General features: G+C 54.5%; 1 protein-coding gene across 1 annotated transcript; it reads right to left on the bottom strand.

Annotated features, from left to right (window-relative positions):
• XYLT2 (xylosyltransferase 2) lies at positions 1–8593 on the bottom strand. The gene is made up of 12 exons (XM_007942172.2): positions 8581–8593; positions 7401–7417; positions 6180–6672; positions 5735–5910; positions 5239–5441; positions 4496–4576; positions 4068–4284; positions 3802–3978; positions 3263–3525; positions 2791–2986; positions 1825–2158; positions 1–323 (listed from the first exon to the last, which is right to left on the bottom strand). Exons 1-12 carry the CDS (start codon positions 8591–8593, stop codon positions 1–3), a joined length of 2493 nt encoding a protein of 830 aa, XP_007940363.1.
• Between the last annotated feature and the right edge of the window lie 3400 nt (positions 8594–11993).

Raw genomic sequence — 11993 nt, forward strand, 5'->3', positions numbered from 1 at the left:
CTACCTGAGTCGCCCATCTGCTTTGACAGGCCCCAGCTCTGATTTGGGGTCGGGGGAGAGAGAGCTCCAGCTGGTCAGTCTGCAGGACTCCAGGGAGGGGCACGTGGAGGGGCCCATGGCACACAGTCCAGCCACAGACCAGAAGCCGCTCAGTTCTGCATCTGTCCAGGCCTCCAGTGCAGGGCCTGTGAGCTCTGTGAGCCGCTGGGTGGCCCTCTCCGCCGGCTCTGGTTGAGGCAGGTTCAGGATGCTGCTTAGGCCCTGGAAACTCTGCTCCATGTACTCGTTGTGGGGTGGCCCAGCGTGCAGCCAGCTGGCATCATCTGGGGGATACAGAGCAGGCAGTGAGCACTCCCTGCCCAACATGCCAGGGAGGCCAAGCCCCGAGCCAGGCCTGGGAAGCCCCTCCCAGGTCCTGTCCGAACTCTACCACCAAGTCACATCTTGCTGAGTAATCTTGGGCTACTCCATGGCACCTCCTGTGCCTTCATTTTATAAAACCAAGACTGTAATCCCTGAATATCCAATTTAAGGATTAAATAAAACTGGCTTCATGGCACTTGAGAAAATAAGGTTCCTTTCCTGTAGCAGACTGGTTGTGTGACCCACACCTCTTTTCAACCATCTCCAGGGGCTCCCAGAGCTGTCAGAAGCCTGTTACTGAGCTCTCCAGCTGTGGGGTCCCACTGCTTCAGGAGCCTTCCTGCCTGCCTGGCCCACCCTCTGTATCATCCATCCCCTTCAACCCAGCCTGCCTCAACCTTTGCTCCCCTCATGCGTGACTCCCCCACCTTTGTCCCCTCAGCGCAGGATCCTTTTCTCCATCTATAAAAACCCAGCTCATTCTGTTGGGCTCAGCTCAGGTACCCGCCTACTGCAAAGCTTGGCTCCATCTTCCCCCATCTGGCTCCTTCAGTACACTGCTGAGTTCCAGGGGAGTGGCCGCAGCCCCTGGCGCTATGCAGTTGTGCCCGCTCAGAGTGATATGAACCGAGTCGTATCATCAGCAACCCCCTTCTCCTCTGGGCCATGCTTGCTCTGACCCACATTCTCTGGGAGAGGGTGCTGTACAAAAAGGGAATATCTACTTACTGAGCACCTACTGTGTACCAACTACTAATACACTCTCAGGGGTTGTTATTAGGCCCCTGTTGTGCGAACCTACCCAGCCTAACCACCTCTGCTCAGAGACTGCTCCCTCAGCCTTAGCCAAGTGGGTGGAGGGCCACATGACCCTGACATCTGGCCACACAGTGGAGTGGGAAGGCCAATCAGATGTGTTCTCCCAAGATAAGGAACTTGAGGACCAAGAGGCTCTCAACAGTCTCTGTTGCACTGAGAGGCCACGTAGGAAGAAGGAGACCAAGCCAGACAGGCAGAGCCTGAGGCTGACAGGCAAAGGCCAGGATGAGGGACAAGCGGGCCCCAGAGAGAAGGAAAGGGCACCCCTGGTTCCCAGTGACACCTGCAGTCCTGCCCCGGTGCAGGAGAGGCCTGCAGTCTTCCAGAAACGTCTCCTTTTTCACTGGAGCTAGTCTGAGTGGATCTGTATTACATGTACTGAGGCTCAGGAAGGCCAAGTAATTTGCCAAGGGTAACACTCTAAGTGGCAGAGCTACGTTCCAGACCTAGATCTGCATGACTCGTTTCCTCTCCTATCACACCAGTGCTGGGCCCTGGGAATGTGAGGGCATAGAAGGTCATAGGCCCCAGTTTTCCCCCACCCCTCTAGGGATGGGGTTCAGCTCTGATAGTCTGGTATCACCTGCCTAGCGATTCTATTCTGTTTTGCTTCTGGGTATCATTCGGGAACTAGATTAGTACCTTTCCTGAGAGGTAGTTTGCGGTTGAAGGTCAAGGGCAGCACGAGGAAGCGGGTCTCGCCCAGGGGCTCCCAGAACTGAAGTAATCGGACAGTCCAGGCTCCTGGCCGCAGGGGCCGGCTCAGTGGGGGCTTGTACTGCGTGACCTCACTCTCCGCATCTACCGTGATGTCATAAGACGTGGCCACCACATAGGTTGGGTCAATCCAGACTACGGTGGCTGTGAGGTTGGGGCCCCGGGCCCAGCGCTGCATGGCCACAGGCTCATCCAGTGGCCCCATCAACCCCCCAAAGTTCCGGAACAGACGTTCTTTGGGATCCCACTCGGTGCCAACCTGTAGGGAGGGAGGCAGCTGGGCAAGAGCATGGGGAAAAGGCCTCTCTATTCTGGTGTTGCCTCTAACTCAGTGTTGCATGTACTGAGGCTCAGTACGGTTTCTTTCTGAGCCTCAGTTTCCCCATCAGCAAAATGAAGGGGTCAGAGTGGGAGAGCTGTAAGGTCCCTCCCTGTTCTGATCTGCTCTGCAGTGATGGGGACCATAAGGTATAGATGAGATTTGCAGCTCTGTCCAGAGACCGTCCCCACATGAAGCCAAAGCCTCCAAAGAACAGGTTAACCTCATGGCCCAATCAGAATGTTCAAGTTCCTCCAGAAGAAAACCCCTGCAGTTTAAAAGACTGGGCTTGCACTGCAGTGGGAATGACAATTCCCTTTCCACCCACTGATGTCCTGTGTACTGTGAATGGGAAGCACACCTCATTGTGCATACATGGTGGTTAACACAAGCATGTCTGTGTGAGGGCATTTCCACAGCTGCCGTTCCTGGGAAAGCCGGAGTCTGTGCACTCAGTCCACAAAGGCTCAGCCAAGTCCTTACCACTACGTCCCTTGGTTTCTGTCCCTCTCTTCCCATTACCCTGAGTCTTGCTGGGGTCAGGAAAAATTAAGAGGGAGGACCCGTCCCACCTCCAGACTCTGAAGCCGGCTCGCCTGGTCACTGCGCCCCACCAGCTTCAGCAACCCCTGGGGCATCAGCCACATCTCAAGCGTCTCTGCCGGCCCCTGGGCTGAGGGCTGCACCGCCTGCGTCACCAGGTAGCCCTGGAAATGGTCGTCATAGAAATACAGGTGCACACTGGACGGCAAGCCCCTGGGCTCAAACCTAAGAAGGTTCCAGCAGGGAGAAAGGGAGATGCCATCAGCACACTTGACTTGGCCTGAGAACCAGGAAGGGGGCTCTGAGGAATCCCAGCCCAGGTACATCCTTTGCCCCAAATCACACACCCACAGCACTTATTTGCCTGACTCTTGCCTTCCTTATTTTTTATTTGCATTTTCCTTGGTAGATATGAGACTCCACGTGGGCAGGGGCTGTCTCTTTCCGACCAGTCCCTCACAGAGCATCCCAAACCCTAGGTATGTCAGAAGAGGGTCTCACCTGCAGAGAGGGGTGGCTGGAGGGGGTGCGGTGGTGGCAGCATGGTGCAGGCTGAGGCGGACGAAGGCAGTGTACGCGGTGAGCATGATGTCAGTGAGCCCACTGGGGCCGTCGGCCACATCATAGATGTTCTCCCAATAGGCCTTGAGGGCTGGCGTGCCTGGGGGGTAGCTGCCATATAGGTGAAAATCTAGGATTTCCAGTACCTCCTGGTTCACAGTCGACTCAAACTTCCGGGCAAAGAAGGTAGGTCTGGAGACTTGCTGGAATGAAAGAGGCAAGGAGGGTGGCTCAGCTTCTGGACCTACCCCAGGACTGCCTAGAGATGAGGACTGGGCAGCCCACCAAGGCTCTTCCTGCTGCTATTGTAGCCTACTGCCCAGAGCGGTGGAGTGCTCCAGCTGAAGTCCCCCAAGTTCTCTGCCTGGCCCATCCTGGATCCTTTCCAACCCTGGGAAAGCTCACAGAGAAAAGCGCATGGTGGAAACTTGGAATGAAGCCCCATCAAGGGGCAGCCTCTTGGGTCACGGAGCAGGCACCTGTAGCCGCAGGAAGTCCTGTGGCTTGAAGTCGTTGGGGGAGCAGCCACACCAGTCCACAATGTGCTTGTACTGACACTTGCAGCCCAGCTTGCGGTTCCAGTTTGTGACCCGAAGGTTGTTGTCCACGAGGCTCTCACAGGCCAGGCTGTTCTCCAGCACTGTGTGGAAGAAGGACTGCAGGCAGCCAGGGGAGGGTGGAAGGTGAGCCACGGGCACCCCAGCACATGCCCTCCCTGGCCTCTGGTCCTTCCAGGGTCACCCACCTCGGCTGGGAGCAGTGTGTATGTGTAGAACTGGCGTAGCTGGGCTACCAGCGGGTCGTCTGTGTACACGACGTACTCCACGAAGCTGCGTGTCAGCACGAACCAGTCGGAGCCGCCATCTACAACGATGCCCGCTGGGATCTGCCGCTCACCCAGGCGCCACATGTGTGAGTCACATTCATGGAAAAGCCGGTCCAGGCCCTGTTTCTTGATGAACCTGTGATGGGAGACAAATCACCGCTGAGGGTCCTGCAGAGTGAGGTCTAAGTTCTCCCATGTAGCTTAGGAATCCCCACTTCTCCATCTGTGGTTGGTCTGGAGGCTCTATAACCCCAGGCTAGAAGCTCTGAGCTCTCTTGAGCAGGAAGGGTTGTGACAAAACCCCAAGGCCAAGGCCTCCCCCATTCCCGTCCCCCGCTCACCCTCACCTAGAGTTGTCCCGGCCATGTGACTTTAGGAAATTCTTGTCCCGGTTCTTGGACAGGAAAGCCACTAGCTCCTCATTGGTCCTGCAGTGGGAGTGGGTGGGCAGCAGTGTGAGGGGGAGGAGTCAAACATGTCCCAGAGCAGACTCCCTCCAGCACTCTGTCCCTCTGGCCTGCAGCCCCTTCCTTTCTCATTGAAAGCTGCACTGGCCACAGGTCCCATGTCTAGCTGATGCTCTGGGGTGGTAGTGGGCACCTGAGATCCTCAAGGAAGGCCACTCCAACCTTCTTCCACCCCTTGCTGTCTGATCCCGTACCCCCAGGGCCAGACCTCAGGCTCCTTCTCCTCTTCCTCATCTCTAGCAGCAGATCAAGGAGGCCTGGTGGTGCAATGGTAAAGCACTCAGTTGCTAACTGAAAAGTCCGCAGTTTGAACCTACCAGCAGGTTCTCTAGAGGAAAAGACCTGGCAACCCACTCCTGTAAAGATTATAGCCTAGGAAACCCTCTAGGGCAGTTCTACTCTGTCCTATAGCATCGCTGTAAGTTGGAACCAAGTTGATGGCACACAATAACATCCTCGAAGAATCCTTTACCAATCTTTCCCCTAAAGCACGGCTGGGGCTGAGGGCCCCTGTGGGTTGTGCAGGTGCCAGAGTGAGGCATGGGGACAGGGGAAGGAGCCATTAGGGCCCTCTCACTCTGAGGCCCCGCCTATCCTGAGTGATCTAAGCACCATCCCCTCACCTGGTTGGGTAGTCGGTGGCACTAAGGTTGATGAAGAAGTCCCAGGCCCAGCCAGGCACCTCCAGCAGGTCCCTCATGCTCCTTAGGTACATCCTCAGCAGGCTGGCCCCGCCCCAGATGGTGACCATGCGCCAGGGCGTCACCTGCACGTTGTCATACTGCTTGGCCAGTTCCACCACCTCACGGTGCAGGTAGTTGGAGCGCTGGGAGTGGGGGAGTCACACTCAACAGCTGTGCCTGGGCCCCGAGGGGCCCCGAGCGTGACCATCTTTAACCCCAGCATAAGGTGATGTGGCACGGAGAAAGCAGGAGGCGGGGCTCCAGCTCCCAACCAGCTGTGTGACCTTGTGCCAGCTACTTCCCAATATGGGCCTGTTTCCCTATCTGCAAAGCAAGGAGGCTACCTGAGCCAGGTCAAAGGCCCTGTCTGTCTGTGACCTTCTGGCCCTCTGCTCTGCTCACCTCAGGTCCATCGGCCTCCCCACAACTACAGTACCTTGTCCACATGGATATAAAAGAAGTGCTGTTCATGGTACACAGCCTTGAGGAGACGCTTTAGCTGGCGGATGGCGCGGCCATGAACCACCAGCATGTAGGCGATTCGTACCGGAGGGCCGTCCACGGGCTGCTGGGCCCGGATATCGTCCCACTGGATGCCGGGGCTCATCTTCCCTGAGAGTAGAGAACAGGTCACAGAGTGGGGTGCGATGGGAAGAGGAGCTGCCCGCCTAAGAAAGGAAGATCCCCAACTTGGAGCCTGACACTCTGGGGGTGCAGCTTTACCTCACTCAGCACACTTAGTACAAACTTGGATGGGGGACTGGGTCCCCCTGGGCTGCTTCTCTGTGACAAACGGGGCTGAGAATCCCTATCATGCACCTCCCGAGGCTGCCACCACTCCACCCCATACCCGGGAAGGACTGGAGCGCCGCGTCCCTCACCAGCCAGCTGGCAGTGCCGGGGCACAGCCTTGGGCATGAGGTTCCCAGCCTGGTGCAGGCACACCACGTTGGCGATCTCCTGCTGGCACTGCTTGGTACTGGCCCGGGCCAGTGCAGACAGTGCATCCTTGCCCATGATCTCGCATTTGGGGGTGAAGCCATTGTCTGTGGGCTGAGGGGCGCCCTCCACGCTCCCTGTGTCTCCATGTGGTGGGAAGCCAGCCGCCCCTACCAGCGCCTCCCCAGCTGCCGCCCCACTCAGGTTCTGGCGGCCCGGGGCCTCTGGGGGTGGGGCAGGTGGGACCCGCCGGCTTGCTCTGTGCCGGCTGGTTACTGCCCGTACCACCTTGGCCACTGGCACAGCTGGGCTCTCAGCACGGCCCCGCCAGCGCCCATGCCTTCGGCCTGGACTTCCCCGCCGCCCTGCTGAACTGTCTGTGTCTTTAGAGCCCTCGCCAGGGTCGAGAGGCCGTGGCTTCCTCTGTCTTCCTTTCTGTAAGAGACAGACAGACACGGGTTACTGGAGCAGTCACTCACCTCCTCCTGCTCCACTGCCTCCATCTTGGCCGGGGGCACCCTCACATCTAGAAGCCTCTGTTTACCTGAACACTTGGCTGGGAAGCCTCTCTGACAAGCTGGTCCTGGAAGAGCCAGCCCCTCACATTCTGCCACCATATCTCCATGTCCCCCTTCACCTCATGTCACCAGGCACTTCCTCTTCTTGCTTTGGACTCAGATAGCACTTTCTTTTTCAGCAGATATTCAAGTAGGCCCCAGCTCTCCTGGTCCCACTCTCCTGACCCCCTTCTCTGACTAACCAAATCCCATCCAGCTCCAGGCCCCCTCATGTGAAGTGGCCTGTTTGCCCCAGGGTGGGTGTTCTGAATTCCTTGGCCCCTGTACATTCCACTAGTAGACAGTGAATTCCTTAAGGGCAGCTGTGTCAGTTCCACCCACCCTGTGCCCAGCAGAGTATCTGGCACACGGGTACAAGGCCCTGCATGAATGCTTAAGATTGCACACTCTAGAGTCACCAGGGCGCAAGCCTAGCTCGGCCCCTTATCAGCAGTTACCAACATTTACCCTTATGAAAGCCAACTTTCTGAGTTGTAAAATATATTAAAAGAGCTAAACCCTGAGATAATGCAGCTAGAAAGAGCTGTCCAAACCAGCTGCTTCCCATTCCTCTCTCATTTCGTCACTTGGCTCAGAGGACACCACCTCTCCTGGCTTTTCCCCTCTTCAGGGCCACTCCTTATCAGTCTTCTTGGATGATTTTCATCTTTCAAGTCTACCCTTGGGCCTTTCACAATTATATATCCTTTATTCCCTCAAACCAAAAAAAAAAAAAAAAAATCCAAATTGCCCTTAAGTCAATTCCAACTCATAGCAACCTCCATTGGGTTTCTGAGACAGTAAATCTGTACAGAAATAGATTGTCCAGTCTTCCTTCCATGGAGTGGCTGGCGGGTTTGAACCACCAACCTTCCAGTTAGCAGTTAGATGCCTTAGGCACTGCGCCACAAGAGCTCCTTACTCCCTCAGTTTCATTCATTCCATTGGTTTAAAGCTCCATCCATATGCTTTTCCACTCTCAAATTCATTTCTCTGGCCTGGATTGCTTCCTTGAACTATTTCTCTATCTGCCTCCTAGACATCTCCTCTGGGAGTCTGATAGATCTCTCAACCCTGCAAACGGCCTAACTCCAAAAGTGAACTCTTCCTCCCCAAACCAGTTGCTTTCTATCTCAGGTAAGAACAACTCCATCCCTGAAGTTGTTCAGGTCAGACGCTTTGGGGCATCATCTTTGACTCTTCTCTTCCTTTCACACCTCACATCCAAACCCATTGCTAAATCCTGTTGGAGCTACTACCTTCAGAATACATTCAGAATTGGATCACTTCTCACTACCTCTACCACCACCACCACCACCGCCACCCTTGCCTGGATTCCCTGGTCTCCTTGCTCCTGCTCTTGGTCTGCTATGGCCTGTTTTTAATGCCACGGCACCGTTCCTGTCAACTTATCCCATCTCACCACTCCTCTGCTCAAAATTGCCAAAGTCCTTACACTAGCCTGCGAAGGCTAAGCGAGCTGTGTCTGACAGTCCCCTCCCCTGGCCCCTCTCTGATCTCATCTCTTAACTCCCTCCTTTCTCTAGTCCAGCCACAATGGCCTTCTCTGTGTCCCTCACCCCACCTGGCATGCTCCTGACTCAGGCCTTTGCATATGCTGTCCCCTGTGCCTGGAAGGTCCTTCCCCCAGGTCTCCCACAGCTCATTCCTTCCCTCTTTCAATTCTTCACTCAGATAGCATCTTCTCCAGAAAGTCTACCCTGACCACTGGATTTGAAACTGCAGCCCTCTCTCAGCCCTACTTCACTTTTCCCACAGCACTTACCACCTTCTAACATCCCGTCATTTGTTATTTATATTGTGTTACTGTGTATGTCCCTCCTTGCAAAAATGTAAGCTCCATGAGGATGTATTCCCAGAGCCTAGAAGAGTATCTGGCAACAGCAGACACTCAATCAATATTTGTTGAATGAATGAATGATGAATATAAAGCTCTTGGCATAGGCTCAGCATTGAAGAATATCACACTTAGTGAAGTAGAGTAGAGAGTTAGCAAAAAAGAGGAAGACACTCAACAAAAGGGATTGACATAGTGGTTACAATAATGGGCTCAATCATAGCAATGATTGTGAGGATGGTGTAGGACTGGGCAGTGTATTGTTCTGTTGTGCACAGTGTTGCTATGACTCTGCAGTCCCCTCCCCCAGCCCCTCTCTGATCTCATCTCTTAACTCCCTCCTCAATTCAATGGTATCTAATAACAGCAGCATTCAATAAATGCTGTTTTCCCTATTATTATTACTGGATGGGGAGTAGGAAATAGTCAATTATTAAATTAGGAAAGGGGTCCAAGGCCCTCAGATGACTTGGGCTCCACTGGGTTGGGTTCTGCCTTTCCCTTACCTCCAAGAGCCTCCCTTCCCCTCCTCCAAGCATGGCAGGAACCTCACTGTCAGGCCAATAGCCACCTTGGGCCAGGGTTCCACCCTTATACTTCAGCACTGGTGTTCTCTATGCCCAGCACTCAGATAGCCTTCTTATCTCTTGAAAGGTGCCCAAAAAGAGCCGGGGTATCCACCCCCATCTGAGAAGAGATGCTTGCAAGAGGAAAGGTAAGGGTGGACAGCAGACCCCATTCTACACCCACACTGAGGAGGGCACCCTGGGCTGAGCAGCTCCCAGGACAGGCTTGTGCAGCCCCACTGAGCTGCGTCTGCATCCACTTGGAGACATCTGACCTGGCCACAGAGCAGACAGAAAAAAACAGCTCCAAGCCAGGGTGGATAGAGATGGTCAAAAGGCTGTGGGCTCTGTGAGGTGCAAGCCAGGATCAGCAAGTCAGGAAGCTGGTCGGGAGGGCAGGGCACAGGGCACAGGGCCAGGTTGGCTGCGGTGGGGGACAGGATGTGGGAGGAGACAGGCACACTGGTGCCCTGCACTGCAGCAGGGAGCTGGCTGACCCTGAGAAGGACAATCCCAGAGGCTGGGGGACCAAGAGGCTGCAGTAGGGAGTCCAGAAGGCCCTAGTGGGCAGCTAGCCCCACCCAACCCCTCCTGGCTTCAGACCACATGGGTATCAGCAGGCCTCCATACTTATGCCCCTAGATGGGGCTGCCCCAGTAGTCGTTGAGGTCAGGGTTCCCTCTGATTCCTGAGGGTGGGGACTTGTCTCTGAGGCCCACCAATGGGGCATTTAAAGTTCTCTGACACCTCCTGGGAACCTTCTTTGAACCAGAAATTGAATACAGAAATGCTACTCACATCCTACCTTCTTTGGCCTTCTCAGACTGCAATTAAAACAAGTGGTGAGACAATGCTCGTGAAACCTTTGACAACTATAGTGCTTCTCTGGATGTTTAATAATCATTCCTGGCATCCATCCACTTTAGCCCTTCCATACATGGGCAGAGTGTGCATCTTAAATGTACATCTGATAACATCGCTGCTACAACCCTTCGCTGCCTTCCCCACTGCAATTAGAACAATGAATCCAAGCCCCTGACCATGTCTCTCTGACCAACAACTGTTCAGGATCTGCCCCGGCCTATTTCTCTAACGTTATTCAACATATCCTCCTTTCTACTCTTCAGAGGTGCCCAGCTAAGGCCATTCTCCTCAATGCCTTTTGCTGGAACTTTCCGGCTCACTTATTCCCCAGGCCAGCTTGCTCCTTCAGCTCACATGCCACTTTCTGTGAGAAGCCTTCCCTGACCACCTGCTCTAAACTCCCCTCACCCTGCTCTTCTAGCAGAGCGGTTCCCATCTCAATGTGTAATTATGTATTTGAGTTTCCTTTTCACTGCCTGTCTCTCACTGTGGACTGTCAGCTCCACGAGGGCAAGGACCACTTCTATTTTATTTCTGTATCCCACTATTAACACAATGCCTGGTACAAAGCAGGACTTAATAATTAATATTTGTTGAATGAATGCCTGAATCCCAATTCAATGATGACAATGAGTTACTAACAGGTGTCAATTACTGAGCTTAGAATATGCCAGGACCCCCAGTATGTGCTTCACAGTAATCTCCCCATCACCCAGTGAGAGGGGTGCTATTCTCATCTGTAAAACGGGACACTAAAGAGAGAGGTTAAATAATTTGCCAGTGGTCCCCCAGCTACTTAGGAGCGAGAGCTGAGACTGGATGATGGAGTGGACAGTTCAACTTACATGTTCACCTTCCTAAGCACTATGTTAAGCTGCCTGGCCACAAGGTCTGCTGAGGTGGGTCCAAGTACTGATTGCTACTTGGACTGCGTAATTTTTAGGTCATGGTGGGGGGTGTCTCTTTCCATTGCAGTCCAGGAGTTCTCCTATTACCTTTAATCCAGGAAGCCTGAGAAGCGGTGGAGCAGAATTCCACTCTATGGCCCTAGTTCCACTCCAGGCTGGGCAATCTCTCAGCCCATCCAGCCCTGAACAAAGCTCAGGGCCAACTGTGTCTGAGAAACCTCTCAATGACATGCCCCTCACCACAGTGGTCACCAGCCTCTCTGCTCACATCCTACTCTAGGGTCAGAAGGCTCCCTGACTGCTCAGCAAACCATTCCATCTTAGGAATGGTTCCCTTCTGCCAAAACAGTCTTACACAAAGCCCAAAGCTATCTCCTCCCCCCCCCCCCACTGGTCCACAGAGAACCAGCCCCCTCCTAGGGGTATCAGAGCCAACCTTCCCCAGCCCACTCTCAGTCTGCCCCGCCAAAGGCCAAGCACTCTCAGCTCCTTCCGAGTTACAGTATTACATGACTGTGTTCTCGCTCCCCTCACCATCCCAGCCTCTCAGTTCTCCCAAAAAAAGGTGGGTCAGCTCTTCTCCCCATCTCTGCTCCAGGCCTTCCAGACTACTGAGATGCAGGAAGGGGAAGTGGACATTGGGGCTCTCTTGGCCTTCCCCCTGGCAGGCAGAGAAGCCCAGGAAGACAGGTAAGCAGAGCCTCTCTGACCCAGAGACCTGGCAGCTCCAGAACCAAGGGGCCAGGCAGAAAAGCCCAGCCCCATGACACACGGAACCACTCTCAGCCACATCCTGGAACCCTATTCTCCTTATCCTTCCCAATGGCTCTGGACCCTGCTGGACCTTTCCTGACTCCACTCAGAGAGGACAAGTTTGGGCCTCCAGCTGAAACTGCCACAGGCAAAAGTGAGGGGGATCCTCCCTACGGGGACTCTGAGGACTGTGCAAGATGGAGATTACCTCCCCTCCAAGATGCTGGGCCTGGGGCTCTGCTAAACCAGC

Source organism: Orycteropus afer, unplaced genomic scaffold (genome assembly GCF_000298275.1).
Source record: "Orycteropus afer afer isolate SDZICR_OR568_19922 unplaced genomic scaffold, OryAfe1.0 scaffold00085, whole genome shotgun sequence".
NCBI lineage: Eukaryota > Metazoa > Chordata > Mammalia > Tubulidentata > Orycteropodidae > Orycteropus > Orycteropus afer.

What these genes read in the sequence shown, in the direction of transcription:
- XYLT2 (XM_007942172.2), bottom strand. An exon ending in CATGGCCGGGACAACTCTAG is followed by an intron (nt 4,285 to 4,495) that starts GTGAGGGTGAGC and finishes CTCCCATCACAG; the next exon opens with GTTCATCAAGAAACAGGGCC. An exon ending in CAAACTACCTCTCAGGAAAG is followed by an intron (nt 324 to 1,824) that starts GTACTAATCTAG and finishes TGTATCCCCCAG; the next exon opens with ATGATGCCAGCTGGCTGCAC.